The sequence below is a fragment of the Hesperophylax consimilis genome, chromosome 6 (assembly GCF_061612785.1).
Source record: "Hesperophylax consimilis isolate HC1 chromosome 6, BYU_Hcon_1.0, whole genome shotgun sequence".
Taxonomy (NCBI): domain Eukaryota; kingdom Metazoa; phylum Arthropoda; class Insecta; order Trichoptera; family Limnephilidae; genus Hesperophylax; species Hesperophylax consimilis.
Genome location: NC_142841.1, coordinates 40297171 through 40314685, shown reverse-complemented (window position 1 = coordinate 40314685; position 17515 = coordinate 40297171). Strand labels below are relative to the sequence as shown.

Genomic DNA, 17515 nt, shown 5'->3' with positions numbered 1-17515 from the left:
TAGCATGGTCGAGATGATTGATTCCCAGGCCAATGGTAACGTAATAAATCAGAATCGATATACACTGGCAACGCTGGCGCTATGGCGCTCTCTATGAATTATATAATTAGCTATAAGATATGGATCATGTATTTCTATCAGTTCTTAGAGCTTAGTTAGTTCACCCCTTATTCATTAATAAACCAATTATTTTGCATAACGGACGACATTATGCAAAAAGTTTTGCATATCGACAGCTTTTCTAACACCTTGGAGACAGCGCTGAAAATAACCGCTTTTGTCAACCGAGTTTTGACTACCAGATTCATTTTCTGACCATGTTCGCAAATATCGCAAACTTTCCGTAGATGACGTATTTCTTCAATATCGTATTGACATAGGGCTTTGTCGATCCTCCGTGCTAGACGTGCAGGTCAACAAACCAATTTGGTATTTTTTTGCCCAAGAATGAAAATTTGCAGTTTCTTACCTTGAGGAGATTTTGTTATATATATTTGGCCCAAGATAAGTAGGTATGTGTTTTTTAGTATATTGTGGTACCAATCACTGGGATTGTCGACTCGTTTCTCCGTATTGTTTCAGTCGCATGGGTGTCCCATTTTACTAGTACATTTATTATTGTGTTAATTTTTGCATATATTACTACTTTTTAAATACATATTTTTTCGGGTTTTCGTAAATGAATGAGTGCAAATCTTGAAAGTGTAAATTAACCCATTTCCCGACATCCAATCGAGCTTAAATTTGGCAGACAGACTCGCAGTTGCTGTAAAAATAGTATATAAACTCACGAATATATTGCACAATACACCTACCGAAGTTTTAGCGAACATAAATTTTTTAAAAAAGAAACATTTTGTTAAAAAACAGAGAAAATCTTAACTCTCGCAAAATAAGTGATTTGGTTAAATAACCAATTTTCACCGGAGAAATTATACTTGTTGAGTCATTCTACAAAGAACTATTTTGGAAGATCTCCTCCTGACATCTCCTTAGATGTCAAGAAAAATTGGCCATATATATACTTGCTTGCATTGACAAAAAATGCATTGGAACATACCTCGACCTCTCAAAAGTCTTAGAAACCACGAGTACCTTTTAAAAACTTAACAACATAGGAATCACAGATAAAGAAATACAATTATTTGAAAGTTACGTGACCAATAGAAAAAAAATTAAAAACGGTAATCAAACTAGCGACATGACATAAAATTTGGTGTGCCACAAGGTAGTGCTTTGAGTCGGGTCTTGTTTTTAATTCACATTTAAGATTTGTGCAACATAGAAATCGATGGTTTAATTACAAGTTTTTCCGATCACAAAGCAATCATTTAAAAAAAGCAAAGCTGATTTATACATTGTCAACGAATGGCTAAACTCTAACACACTTACTCTAAATGGGAAGAAAACTAAATATATTGCTACAAAAATTAGTAATACTGAAGATGAATTATCGGACTTGAATATAGTAATCCATGATTGCCAAGATATAATACGACTACGCGACTGTTCGTCATTAGAAAAGGTCAACCACAAAGTATCTGGACAAATAAATCAATAAACATCTGAAATGGATAGAACGCCTAAACTGACAAATTTAAAAAAAAACTTACGTACTTCTTAAGAAATTTTCTTGATAAAAGGGAACTCCTTAGAATGTTCACGACCATATGTCAATCATTATTAGAACATGGAATAATTGGATGGGGAAGTTCAAATTTCGCCACCTTAAATCCCTTAATTATATTTGACGACCTCCGTGGTCGAGAGGTAAGACTCTTGACTAGCACGCTGGAGATCACGGATTCAAATCCTGTCATTCGCAAGTAAATTTTATTTTATTAATTTTCGTTATTTAAAAATTAAACTAATTTACAATTTAAAAAATGGTGAATTTACGGTACGTTGAAGATACTCTCAGTATCGCCCTGGTGTAAGACAACCGTTCAGAATTGAAACTTTACTTCAAATGGATTTGGCCGTGTTTGGTGACCAGAACTGAATAGCCAGTATTCTATACCAGTACTTCCCACCTTCTTCTTCAACTACCTTCAGCCTCACAATACCCCGATTTTGGATGCCATAGTCTCACTGGATCCAGATGATCGGGAGCACTTCGAACTCTCACGCGGTTTTACGTAAAAAAATAACACAAAAAGCTATCTCGAAAATACTACTAAGGACTCTTTTTGACCAAATTTTCAATAATCTAAACATCATATCACTTAAATAACTCTATGCCAAAACAATACTTATTTATACTCAAAAAATAATACACGTGATATATTATTTCAATCAAAGGTACATCCAACAAGCCAAAACTAACACAACATTTGGACAGAGAACTTTACCGCTCTCCTTCAGAAAACACTTACAAATATCAATATTTATTTATTTTTTAACGGATTTCGAAATCTTCGATTTCCTTTCACATCCTCAATTCTTAAAACTTAATTTTAGATTCTTAAAAATGTTAAGTTTAATTATTAATTCCACAGTCATTATTAGTGGAACTCACGCCGTTCTGTTAATTCCAGTAGTGGGATGCATGGTAGGCATGAGGCGTGCGGCGCTGCTGTGCGTGGCACTGGCGTGCTGGGGACGCGTCTCGCTATCCGCCACCGCCTCCGCGCCCGCCCAGACCGCCCAGCCCGCCCTACCCGCCCAACCCGCCCAACCCGCGCCGCCCGGGGGGGCTGCCCCCGTCACGCTCTTCTCGCCGGACGATGATGACGACCCGCTGCCGTCGGAGATCGATGATGACGAAGATCAGGATACTAATACCACAGGTAAGAATTGTTTATCATTTTAAAGTAGTGTGTTTTATACCTAGACCGCGAGCATAACAATAAACCGCGTTTTTCGTTCCTTCAAGAAGGATTCACTGCCTACGTTTAAAAGCAACATCATGCCAATGACATAAGCAGTTCGACACTTCTCACACCTAAACACACTTACATACTGTGCAGTGTGCAGTGTGCACGTCACCCGGTAATTACCAAGGTAGACTAGAGTACAGAGGGCGCGCGATGGATTTTGCAGTGCCACGTGATCAAGTCAGTGCAATCGAACAACGACTGTTTGCAAATAGTGGTGATTGTTGTTGATACTTTTATTTTTATTTTATTTTATGTTATAGAAACAAACAGTTCATGATTTACGGAGATGAAACAATATACAGGAATAAGATATTTCATGTTGGGTACCAATGATATGTTTCCTTGTAATGTCTGCTAAGTGGTATGTTTATTCCTTAATTACCAGGTGACGTGTATAGTTAATAGGTGTGTGTGTGTGTGTAACGTGTATAATGTATATGTGAGTATTTGTGTGTGTGTGTGTCTGTATGTACGCGCATTGAATAGTTTAAATTATTGACATGATGCCACGTTTGAATTTGGGCAGTGAATCCGAAAAAATGTCACAAATGTTTTGTTTGTATTATATAAATTTATCAATTAAATAAGAAGGTGTGACTGTGCAGACGAACATCTTTTGAAATGCACAGAAAGGGTGTGATTTATTAGTAGTACGCCAGCGTTCATTGATTGCTTTCCACGCTGCACTCGCCTCCCACACCGCGCTTCATTCCGGTTAAGACTAGGGAACGGTCTTTTGTATTTGGACGAACTATAGCATCATTAAAAAAATGTGTAAGTAATTTTGAACGAACACCAAATTTCTCCCAGGTGGATTAACACGGTCATATCGACAACTAAGCAGAATTGACATGACAAACTGTCAATGTCAGTAATTTATAATACCGATAATGAAACATGCCCATTACCCATGCACGGATAAAAATGAGTAATGATTAAGCTGAGTCATTGAAAACGTCTTCAAATTATTAGTCATCCTGTTAAAAATTGGACCCTAAGGTAAAGTGTAAATACGTGTTCGTTGACAGGCTTTTTTTTTAATAATATATCAAGACGAAATGCAAAAATGGTAGGACTAATAAGAACACAAGTTCGGACATCTTGACAAAACTTTTATATTTTACTTTATCAGGATACCAATCAATTCATTTGTTAATGGCCTACAATCCCATTTTTATCAGGAAAACGAATAATTTGATGAGATTTTGAATAAATTAGCAATATTTTGTATGACAAAGTTTTCTCCGTGTGATATCACAAAAAACTAGGTTTCCACCAGTTCAAATCAGCCAAAAATGTATGGTAACGATGTTTATCGACTTATATACACGGAGGGCTCAGCACGGGTAAATCTCCCAGTGAGGCTCACATTACCAAATCATATTTTAATAAAAAATTATTCGTATGTGTAAAAAAAAAAATAATAATAAAAGACAACATTATCTAGGAACCGAACGGCTAAACTAACCAAAATTTAGTTGATGACACTTATCAACTCGACTAATCACCGATAATATTGATTAAAAAAAATAATAATAATAATGAAATATCTTTGTCGTGTCACGATGTTGTCGTTGATTTTTATACAGATCTACATTTTTATTCCGAGGTTGATAAAATTTTGCATAATTGACCTTCAAAACAAGAGGAATGTGACTGTTTACATTGGATTTCTAAAATTCAGCATAAAGCCCGGACAACGCCAGGGACTTCAGCTATTATTAATTAAATTTCAAAGCCCGTGATGGGAAGGCACAACAAAAAGGTGGGGTTTAATGTCTCCGGAAAACAATGATGTCAACATTAATCATGAAATCATTTCCGAATTTTGAGTTTGGGAGGGTTCGTTTGCCCGGATGTAAGATAAGATGAGAGAACCAAAAACTAGGCAGAGCAGTAAACTTAACAGTTAGGTATAAAGAATAATATAAGAATAATTTTAAAAAAATGCTTACAGTCCTCCTCACTAGGGATTCCTATTCTGCGGCGGCCTGTGGTTTTTTAAACTTTTGTATTTAGCTTCAAGTTGTCTTTACATCGTCTTCATAATGTTTATGAGTTGATCATCGCTTTGTTCTCTAAGCCATTTTTTTTTACTTTTGTTTTAAATATATTAATTTCCGTTATTTTTTGTTTGATATGATTGTATAATTTCGTATCATAGAATTAAATATTTCTCTGTCCAATAGATATATTCAAACTGGGAGTAACCAGCATAGTTTTTCTTATTACTCTGGTTAAGTATTTATGTTGGGCAGTAGAGTATTCAGTTGAAAAAAGTTTTTGTAAATTGTATACTTGGAAATTTTTCAATCTTTCTTCTGTCGGAGTTCTAACCGAAACTTTCGGAAATGTCTTTAGTACTCCTTTTAGGGCTAATCTGGACCCAGAGTTCACCAATATCTTTGAGAACCATAGACATATGAATATTGTCTGTGATGAGAACATATAATTTATTTTCAGAAGAAGTATTTATATGTGTATTATTGGATAAGTGCGAGGCTTTGTTTTAAACGGAGAATTCTGAAATAACACTTACATTAGATATACCTACAGAATTATAATTACTATTAATAACTAGCGTAGACCGCAGACCGGTGAAAATCGTGAACATTTTTTGTACAAACCACCTCACTAGGCTGACCCTGTTCTATTGCGACTGTATAATATTATTTATAATAATAAAAAATTGTATTTCTTTGGTGACAAATTACAGAGAAAACTGACGAAAATTTGAGCAAAAGAAATACACATTTCGATTAAATAACATTAATAATAAATTTATAAACATTTAAAAAATATTTTTGTCACCTTGTTTATCGCTTACATAAATTGTTCCCACAATCAGTTCCAAATTAAAAAAAATCACCAAATTTGAATAATTCCACGCAGGGATATTTCACATCACAAACAACCGAAATTAGTATGTTTGATAATAAAAATTCCTCTTCGTCTACCCCATTCCTCTCTCTTCCAGCTTCTATCAGACTTAAAACATTTAAATTCCACAAATTGTTGCGGTACCACCGGTAGTTCGGACTCTTACAGAATTTTGTAATTATTATACTTTAAAAGTCAAAGATCTTATATATAGTAGCTCATTTCCGAATGACTAAAACATTTTCAAATGCTAAGAATTTAACCTCTATGCCACCAAGGTTGTACTTCTCTTAAAAAAGCCTTAATTAACCTTATAATTAGATAAACGTCGGCTGTTAGCCATCGTAGACATAGGACACTCGATCATTCCTTCTATAAAGGCCATTAAGAAAGAACCTTATTTCCAAAGTCAAAGTATCAACCTTCGAAGAAACGGCACTTTATGGTTACGGATCGTAATCTACCATTAAATGAAGAGAGGTCTACGCCGACCCACCAAATTAAAGATCTAGATTTTTTTGACTGTGTGTGCTTTAGTACACGAATATAATTTTTCACCTGAAGCGAGTCATAAATCTAATCTTGTTCTTCCTGTTTTTGTTCTTGTTCTTTTAGAATTCCCAAGGTCTCTGAATAATTCGTTATTCAATTTATTTTCCGCCCCATCCATTTCGACTACCAATGGCGTAGAAAGTCGGAGAAATACCCATGTAATGATGGAATATTTAATTCAAATCTATGTGAAATAATTTCATTTATACAAGTGAGATATGTGTTATTTGTTGTCAACTGGTTACAATTTATCTATAATAAACTGTCGAAATGATAGTGTAAGCTTTAGTTCAGCTGTTTCACAGAACTTGAACTATTCACCAAATTACTATTCATGCTTTGTGAAACACCTATTCAAGTTATGTTAGTATCCATTATGGACTAGTTGTTTCACAGTATTTGAATAACGACAGAACTTGAATATCAACTGTGAAATTTGATGAATTGTTCAAGTTCTGTGAAACAACTGGCCGTTAGTGCATTTGTGAGTATATTCTCAACTGTCCGGAGCCAGTGGAACTTTGGTATATTGTGAGGCCGACGAATAGAATAAATAAATTAGGAAGACGAAGATTGGGAGATACCTGGCTTTTCAAAAAAAGAATGGTCGTGCTCTGCTAAGCTTGATGACAAGCTTGAAGATAGAAGAATTGTATATCGTGTTGGAAAATTAAGTACTATTTTTCAGTGTGAAACCGCACAAGAGTCCCAACTGCTCCCAATCGTCTTGAGCCAATGAGACTGTGACATCCCCATTTGGGGTATATTGTGAGGTTGAAGGTATTGGAGAGGGGAAGGAGACGAGGAAGAGAAAGGTGGGGAAGTACCTGGCTTCTCAGATCTCGTCACCAAACACGGCCAAAGCCATTTCAAGCAACTTTTCAATATTAAATGGTAATCTTCCACCAGCGCGATACTGAGAGTATCTTTCACTCTGGAACGTGCCACAAATACAATAAATATTAGTTTAAATGAGTAATTTTTGAAATAACACCAAATAATTAAGTAGAATTTACTTGCGCACGCCGGGATTTTAACCCGCGGCCTCCAGTTGTCTAGTCAAGGTAATGAGAAATGGAAGGATACGGGAAAGAGTGAGGTGAGAAAGTACCACCAATCTAATGGAAGGTTGGCTCATACTATGACATCATACCCTCTCTTTAAACGTAGATACAAGGAAATAACGTACTACAATTATGTGTTGTACAAATTTTTTTATACGTTCTATGAACTATGTATTTATGAGGATATCTCCGGGCCATTTTCCGGGCCCCTTGGTAGGTATTCCTCTATAAATAGATTTGGGTGGAGGCTATTTTTGGATATCGGAGAATTCGTTGAAATTTTTCAATGAAAAGCTCTCCAACGCCGCCACGAATTTTCCTGAAGCTCGTTAAGTTACCTAACAACATTGGGGCTAACTTTTAAATCGAATGTAAAATACGAGTGTATAATAATGGTAGGATATGGGTGACCCCAGCACAACGAAACTTCATAGGGTGATTGATCATGAAGTTTATGGGATAAATGTTAATACAGGTACAGTCACACTTTTTAAAGAAACAATTACACACTGATAATTGTATTATTTGAGTCCGGTAGATACATTGTGTAAGCGTAGGTACCCTTGCTAATAACTGTAATATTAATTTATTAAATGGGAGATATTCTCTACAGTATCGCCCACCATTAGGAAACGACCTTCCACTTTCATATCCTCTTCCCCTCCTTACTCCCTTCATCCTTACAACATTTTGTGATACTATAGTCTCACTGGTTCAGGAAAGTTGAGACTATTGTGCGGTACTCATGATAGAAAGTTTAGCACTACAAAACCTCGTTATAAATCGCTAGGTGTCATTTAAAATAATTTTTCGCTGCTTTTAACCCAGTTAACGTCTTACAATGAGCAGTATTGATTTTGTGCCTAGGTATCATCAGTTTAATAATGATTCGGCGTATGGTTCTCGGTAGCGAGGGCAATATTACGGAACAATACCTGCTCGGCCCCAATTGTGGCGCATCGTGACGCATGGAGTTCGTGTTAAACCGACTTAGATTATATCTCAACAACACATCGATGGTCAAGAATCCATTTTTTGTATGCAAATATGTTGGGCTGAACTATGGGGAGAGGGATGGGAGAAGCGAAACAAATTAGGCCTATGAAATGCCCAGTTAAACCGCAAAACAGTATTATTCCGACAGCAATGGGGAGCTATATCGAATAACTAATGTAACACCCGCGGGTTTTAATACTACAGTCAAATGCTACCCTTAATAGGCTCAAATGTGTTTTGTAGTAAGACTTTTGATATTACAAACAAAAACCTTCCCTCGATTATAAGTATACAGCTATTTCGGTATTACTATGTTCATCGTAATTTACTTGGAGCAAATCTTCGATAAATGTATTTTCACGTGATTTTTTTAAATATAGACGTTATATTACAAAAATAACACTATGCGCAAGTTATTCACGAGTTCAACATTTTAATATCTTCGTGTTATGGTAGTCAAGGGGGTTTTCACGCACACAATAATAAAGTAAATAATGCATTTTTAAACATGATTATGTACATTTAACATGCGTAGCTCAAGTTAGCTAAAAAAATTAGATCGTTAATAATGACGTAAAATAATTAGGTTCCAATGATATGATTCAATTCAAGTGTTCAGAATACTTTTTAAGGTGGCTTTTAAATTATTTTATATTTGTATTCATGTTTCAATTTTTTTCTGGTAACGAGTTAAAAAATCTAACTCAGAGATATTTATGATTGAACTGTCCTATTGTTTTTTTTTACATTTGGTAGTAGGAAGTATTGACGTTTGTCTAAGATTTCTGTTATTTTTAAAGGGTGCAACTTTATTTTGAATATTATTTTTATAAATTTGTAATGTTGCATGGTAGAAGTATAGTGCACTTAACTTTCTGACCTTAAATTGTTTGAATAAAAGTTCGGACGAATATGAAAAAGTTTTTTATATTGTTTTTATTATTAGTTTTTGTGATATGTAAATTGTTTGTGTTTGATTTTTATAATAGTTTTTTTAAACGCTGGTCTATTGTTATGCCTAGGTACTTAACATCGGTCTATATAGATACGAAGTTTAAAAAACTTTCATTACATAGATAAATCATTTAAAAGTATAATTTAAAAAAAATATAAACACTTTTTTAATGAATTTTATTTTTATGTGGCGTACTGGGTAATTTTTTACTGTACAAAAGTTGATACAACATTGAAAGGGTTAAGAATTGGACCACGGCATATTTTAGTCATTTAGATTGCCAATAACCTGCCATGTGACCCCACTTCATTGAATCCATAGTTTACGGGACACCCTAGATATGTTATATAAAAAAATATAGGTATCCTAATTACAATCTATTACTTATTTGCTACGAAGGTCACCTCCGAAATTCAGTTTCAAATTTTAAAACGAAAAAAGTTACTTATTTATGGAGTTTTGCAGATGTGCAATAAACTACCCCAAAGACAAAACTAATTTATGACAAAATTATTTTCTTATTAAAAAATGCTTCTCATCTCGTACCGTCCGGTAAAACCCTAACTTAAATTAACTTTGAAAATTTAAATCATTTCCTAAAATTACTTTTGCATTATTAAAAAATATTCTCCTTTTTCGAATAAGAGCTTAAAAAGCTATTTTAAACGCGGTTAGTCAGTTTCCTTTGCTTAGGGGAATTTTGTTGGTTCGCGTTTGAATTTAGAATGAACTGAACCTTAATGCAAGTGCACGGTGTTGCCATTAAGAACCAGCTTAATTAACAAAATATAGCCGGTGCTTGCTTCTGTTTATCTAAGCATGTCGCGGCGTACCTTATGGGGTGGGTAAGTACTATTATGGCATGTTGTAGGTATATTATAGGTTATGTATGCTGCATTGCATTACATTGGAAGCATCAAAACACTTTAATAATAATAATAATAATTGGATAATTTGTATAGCGCCGTTTTTGTGAAAAATCACCTCAAGGGCGCTGTACAATTTATTTCCTAGGATCTACATTTGTTATTTAGACCAACTGTGCCAGCACGAGGTTCGTCATCCGTTCAGGCATGTGTCTGCCGCCAATATAGCGCTGACATGTATCTGCTGCGACCTTATTTACCACTCATCATGCAGTTTATTGAAACAAATTTTATGGTAGTTCTGATTTGTTTCCTGATATACGTTTTTTTGAGTTCTGCAAAAAAAATATTCGAATTTGAGTTAAAGTTAAAAAGACAATTTTTTATTTTTTATTTCCAAAATTTTTCACTAGAATAATTTAAATAAAATCATATAAGTTAGGTTGTTGACTCCTCGGGCTAATTTTTTCAGTTTTGGGAACAAATGTTCGCTTTTTCATTTTGTTCGCTTTTCGGAACAGGTCCCATAGAAATTATTGTGTCTCCCTTACGACCATAGTTAGGAGTTATGAAATAAATGGTGTAAGAAAGAGAAAACACCCAGCTTTATATTCAAATATAGAAGTTATCACAGAATTATTTAAACGTACACGTCTATGAAACCAAAGGTTTCGACCGTAATTTAAGAAAAAAATTATGAAACTTTACTGAATTTTTCATTAATTATTTTTCTATGAATCGACAAAAAAACGAGGTTGCCATAATATTTTTGATTTTTATCTTTCGAACCTGAATTCCAGATTTTGAAACGAACCTCATCTCAACGTATTTTTTTTAAATTTGCATGCAAAATTTTCACTTTGGTTCGACAGATTTCCTACTTCATTTTTCCCTGTTCTAAGATATGAGGTGTCAAAGTTGTGCAAAGACAATTTCTCTGATTCTTAGGTTAAATCTTGTAATAGGCAGTATTCACCGCTTTAGAAAGTACCTAAACGTGCAGTTAGAACCATATGCAACCAGCCAGGGCATAATAATTCAATACATTTATATTTTCCTAATGCCATTCCAAGAAAGGGTTAAAATATGTTAACCTAAAATACTTTACACGAGATTCAACCTCAAAATCAGAAATTGTTCAATAGATTATGAGAGTTCGTCTTTTCAAACTTTGACACCCAGAAACATGGTATGGCAAAGTTAAAACCCTATCAATCAAAGTGAAGAACTACATTTTTTTAAATTTTTTAAAAAGAAAGACAAACATTTCCGGGTTACGAATAACCTGACTACTACCACCACAGAAAGCGGAAAATGTTGCTTGTGTTGTGATGGAGGACTTAGCCAGCCGAGGAATTGAACACGGTACGCCTGGGTGGGACCCAAGCGCGATGTCAACTCGGCCACCGACCGGTCAAACAACGATCAACCGTCAGGTACAAACAAATGGCGATTGCAAAAGGTTCAAAGTGATATTAGAACCTTGTAAAATAAATGCACGAAGAAAAATTACTAATATTGACTATTGCTAATTTATTAAGAATCTCAACAAATTATTCGTAATCCGGTTAAAATTGGAATTGCAGGCCCTTAAAGAATGAATTGAAAGGTTTGCTAATAAACTTTTAGTAAAATACTAACGAAATATCACGATGTCCGAACACTTGTTCACATATATCCTAATATTTCCACATTGTATATTATCAAGGCAAAAGCAGGTGTACGAACATATGTTCCGATACATTGAGAATTTACTAAAAGTTTATCAATAAACCATTAATTACCACCAATTTGAAGAGATTTTTAATAAATTTGCAAAACTCATTTTTCTCCATTTTAAAAGTTTGTTGTTATAACTTATCTAAGGAAATACAATACAGATGGCTCTTCAAAATTTTATTGTTGTAGAAATGAGCAAATTAAACCTTTTTTGTTTTCAGAGTTCATTTTTCAAAAAAGCGTCAGTTAGAACCTTGTCCAACCAACGTGACGAAATGTTCAAACTTCATCAAAATTGTTATTAACTTCGAGAAAATGCCACTCCCCATAAAAATACTCGCCCTAGGCAACGGTCTAGCTTGCCCGAGCCTTAATACGGCCCTGACGGCTATGACGTGTCTGGTGCATTGTTTCTGCCATACAACTACGACGTGTTTGGTGCAATGATACCATTATATGGTTAAAACGCGGGGCACATTTGTGACGTGAGTGCTGCGCTTATAAATAAACCGCCCACTGCGCTGTACTCGTAACAGGGCACTGTGAAGGCTATAACCACGTTTGTCCCTGTTTTCGTTGGGTTATGGGGGAACTGTTCGTAAACTTAATTAAACCCGTTGTTTGTTAATAAGCTAATTTAGAATTCATTCGACAGGGTAAACATCGCGCTAAACCTGCAACCTATTTTTGCTGATTACGTTTGTTATTTTTAATTATATCTACAAGGTGTCCGGGGGTAAAGTGCACAAACTGCGGGAGGTATAAATGACAGTACAAGAAAAAAGGTAAATAAATTTAAATATTTGATCAAATTCGGCATCACCAAATTGTCAAACAGATATTTCCTTTAGGCATAAATAATATCCTAATCGGACAAGTTAAAAAAATTATTCCACAAACCATAAACAAACAGTAATTTTTACTTCAACACCAAAAAGGGATATATAAATGTATTTTTGCGATTGTTACTTACTGACCGGTTATGCTCGAAATTTAGATAAAAAATGTTAAACAAACAACAATACGATTCTTGTCATTTTTGATAATCAAATGACGCTGTAAGTTGAAAAAATCTTTGAAAAATCGTAAAAGACAATATTAGCGGTTCTCAAACGAAAATTTGAAACAGAAAATTTATAAAAAGATTCGGTCGCATCTAGGAATTGAACCCAGGACCGCAACCTCGCAGGGGCTTTGTTCTGGGTTCCTGCTTTTTGATTCAATTCCTTATTGAGAGTCGCTAACATTGTTTAAAAGTTACAATATGACATTTTAAAATAAAATTTTGGTACGAAGCTATATTTTCCTTTAGTTAGAATTTTTATCCCGTTATTGGAGGTTGTTGAATTTGTCTTTCAGCGAATAATGCAAAGAAGCCATACAACGTAGTCGATGTGAATCAGACTTGAGCGGATTAGGGCGGATTAAAGGGAGTACATTTCGACACACTTGTTCAGTCACACAAACTCACCTTTCGAGAATTAAACTACCTATATGGTTGATTTCCGCGGCAAGAGTGGAAATTTATGCCCTATACTGAACAGTTAATATCTATACGTGTGCTCTATAACGATTTGAAAGAAAAATCTCATTTTTTTAATTGATGTAAATACAATTAAAAATAGTATTATTAAGTTACGCATTAAAGTAAAATAAAGTATTTTACGTAATTGTAAAAAGCATTCACTTTGTGGCTCATCATAATTTATAATAAAAACACATAAATTTGTTTTTGACCACGATAGTTTTATTTTCACTCTACCGGTTTCGGAAGATCCCTTCCTTCGTCAGGAGAATATTTAAAAAGTAATTCTCCTGACGAAGGAAGGGATCTTCCGAAACCGGTAGAGTGAAAATAAAACTATCGTGGTCAAAAACAAATTTATGTGTTTTTATTATAAAGTATTTTAGTTTTTTATTATTGTGACAGCTGTTTCGGCGCTCACATAAAATCATGTATATTCGAGTGCGAAATGTTGGGATTCGCAAATAAAGCATGGCTGATATAAGCGTAGTGAATAAGATTAGGAAAGGGACGTGTACATGCTTTGAGCATGTAAGTACAGCGAACAAACGAAGAAAGGAGTGTAAGAAGTATTTATTATATATGACGCGAATTTGATTGTAGTGGACGCCCGATGAAGGCATGGCATGATCAAGTGAACCAAATAATTACGATGAGTCAATATTCTAAAATAAAACCAGAATCTTAACGATGAAAGTGAAGCAGCCATTCACAAAAACATGCGACGCGCGGCCCTTGTGTATTGGACAGACCCAAGGTTGAATTTGTCATATCAAATCACTAAAATAAAGCGGAAATCTTAATGACACAAGCGTTGAAGTCGTGTAAAACAATATTAGGCCCGCGGCCGGTCGTAATGGACAAACCTACGGCCGACTTTATCCAAGCAGGCCTAGAAAATCAATCTTTCCGTGGTATTTATTTTAATTATTTCTGATGAACGTATTACTCAAATATCTAATGTTTCCAGAGGCATCTTTCGGGAAGTTACTAATTCATCGACTAGAAAAATAAAAATGGTACTCACCGCTAATTTTATAGTTGAAAAACATTTTATAAAATTTTACAACCGTTCTACGTAAATATTATAACGGTAAGGTTTAATCTTAAATATAAATAACGAATATCCCTATAGAAAAAAATTGATTTAAGTAATAGCTTCACTCAAACCCCGTTATTATAATCTTATGTCGCCTTCTGGCCATATTAAGAGTCCGACTAATAGAAGGGTAAGTACAGGGTTTTCCAATAAGAGGTGTTATTTTTGATATTAATTAAGGAATGAATGTTTTTTATGGCCGGAATTGGATGGTATTGATCTGAACAACGTTTAATTTTAACAAGACGGCGCTACGTGCCACACAAGCAACGAAACCATTGATCTTTTACGGGAAAAGTTTCCGGACCGTGTTATCTCTCGAAGAGGTGATCACAATTGGCCACCGAGATCTTGTGATTTAACACCTTGCAACTTCTTCCTTTGGAGCCACGTGCTACGCCAACAGCCCAGCGTCGATTCAAGACCTCAAAGATGGAATTCGTGAGGCTATCGAGGACATAGGCAGCCACTTTGTGATTTGGTTATGGAAAATTTCATGAAAAAGATATGGTCCTGTAGGCGTGGTCGTGGTGGTCATTTGACTGATGTTATTTTTCACTATTAACGGCATACCTTCTTCTTTATAATGAAATAAACATTCGATCATTTATATTAAAAAATGGCATTTTTCTTTGAATATCAAAATAACACCTCTTATTGGAAAACCCTATATGTGACGATGCGTGAATGCGAATGAGGTGATGGTTAGTTAGTCAGCTAGTTCAATCTTCCGCAAAATTTATAATTTAATTCATAGTTTGTGAAAATACCCCATTCCAACAACTCGAAGATTTAAGCACACCGACACGCCATCAACACTTTACCATCAGTTAGTCTATTCAGTGATGCCCCCGAATATCAGATGCGATCAATTGAATGATTCAATTTGATGGTTGTAGACAAATTGGTCCATCAATAATCTTAAATTGAAATTTTTATTCTAAAAATAAAGGGAAAATATTTCGGAAACCGACAGTTACTTTCGTGTGTTTGACTCAAACTTTCAGAAATTGATTATCTATTATTTATAACTTAATTAAATTGAATTAATAGCTTTTTTAACATTATCTCCACAGGGTCTTCCTCTTAGGGTCAATGTCGTCATTGAGGATGCTGTGTGGAGGGTATTCTTAGGGTAGTAAAGAGAGGAAGTTTTGAGAAGGAAAAAGCATAAGGGTGGGTAGGAATCTGTGGGTCAGTGTGTCTACGAGTGACGGGCGTATGAAGGTCAAAGAGGTCTCCATCAACCAGTCTCTCGCGATTTGGCCTAACAAACTCCCGAACAAACCTCACCACATAAACCCGGACACCCCTGCTAATTCACCAAACGTAGCGCACCACTTGGGATGACCTATGACAGAGGTGTTGGTTAACCAATATATGGGTTCCGAGGGGCGATACCACCTAAAACCCTTTTCCAAACCAAACACAAGCACCATTTTCCACTTACTGTGGTGGAAGTGGGAGATCTTAAAATGTTGTCAGGTTATTCGTAATCGGGGAATTTTTTCTTTAAAAAAGAACTTACATTTTAGAATAACTATTTTTATTTCTTATTTGAAATAAGCATTTACTTTGTGGCTCGTCATAATTTACAATAAAAATACATAAATTTATTTTAGATCACTTTAATTTTAATTACACTCTACCGGTTTCGGAAGCACCCTTCCTTCGTCAGGAGAATATTGACTAAGGAAGGGTGCTTCCGAAACCGGTAGAGTGTAATTAAAATTAAAGTGGTATAATTTTTTTTATTTATTTTTATCTCTTCAGTGACATAGTATTGTGTTATTCCGAATATTCACTGTTCACTACACCAACTTTATCTATACTAAGGTAACTATACCTCAGCTACTCGTGGATGGCGGTCATGTTTATACTTTCTAGGTGGGATGTTAGCTCACCGGAGCTGACTTCCTCTAGATATAAATTCAGAGAGCATAACGGAAGTGAGAGCTTCCCCTTTCGTATCTCCTCAAGCAGAATTCAACCGCCGAGAACAAACTTAATCGTGTTTAACGGTCGGTTTTCTTCAATTTCTTTGAGTTAAAAAAGTTATTTTATTCATGTTAATAAGATTTTTATCAAAAATTAGACATTTTTGTTGCATTTAAAAATTAATAGCGTTTTTCACGTCGCACACAATGGGGGGTTGTCAAATTTTATTATTAAACAAAAATGTAGACCCGACCTGACCCGACCCCACCCGGCCCGACCCGACCCGACCCGACCCGACCTGACCCGACCCGACCCGACCCGAACCTACCCGACCCGATCCGATCCGCCCCGACCCGACCCGACCCCACCCGACCAGACCCGACCTGACCGGACCCGACCCGACCCGACCCGACCCGACCCGACCCGACCCGACTCAAAATTTAAGAGATTTAAGTATTCGGATATTTAAAAACATAATTATATATTTTACCCCCCAGCAAGACCGTAAGGTAGAGATGGTGAAATTCCAGTCTGCCATATTATATGAGATAATATGTACAAATATTACTTTACAAATTATTTTAAAATGAGGTTAATTCTGGTCCAAAAAAGTACAAATGGAAATAAAATAGATCTTTTTTCAAAAAATAAAGTAAGATAAAACCACGTTGTAAAAAAATGTTGATTTTTATTTCTTTTTGACTGTTGAAAGAAAATAAAAATGAACATGCCTAAATATTTATAAATCTTTTCAATCAAAAACATTTAATTATTGTTCCTCGAATGGAGCATAAAAATTCTTATTAGTGTGACGAAAACAGATTAGGTAATAGATATTAGTTGTTAAACGTATTTTTTTAAATATATTACTGAGGAACTGAAAGATTAAGTTTTACCTGATTTGAGTGAAAAGCTTGCGGGTGAATTCATCATGTGAGGTGCTCCCGCCCCGGATGCCCTGATCGACGTATATTTCTGATGATTTTCAAAAACTCGAACATGCTTAAACCCTTGAACCCACAGCAGGCGTGTCTGGCTTCCA

At 35.1% G+C, this 17515-nt stretch overlaps 1 protein-coding gene across 1 annotated transcript in view; it reads left to right on the top strand.

Moving 5' to 3' along the window:
* Window positions 1-2689: 2689 nt before the first annotated feature.
* The window catches only part of LOC149423361 (uncharacterized), a gene marked incomplete at its 5' end in the record, with an annotated part of 104847 nt that continues 90021 nt past the window's right edge, over window positions 2690-17515 (top strand). The window contains one exon of the mRNA XM_089632733.1: window positions 2690-2789. Coding sequence (XP_089488859.1) covers window positions 2690-2789 — 100 coding nt within the window. The remainder of the gene's footprint in view (window positions 2790-17515) is intronic.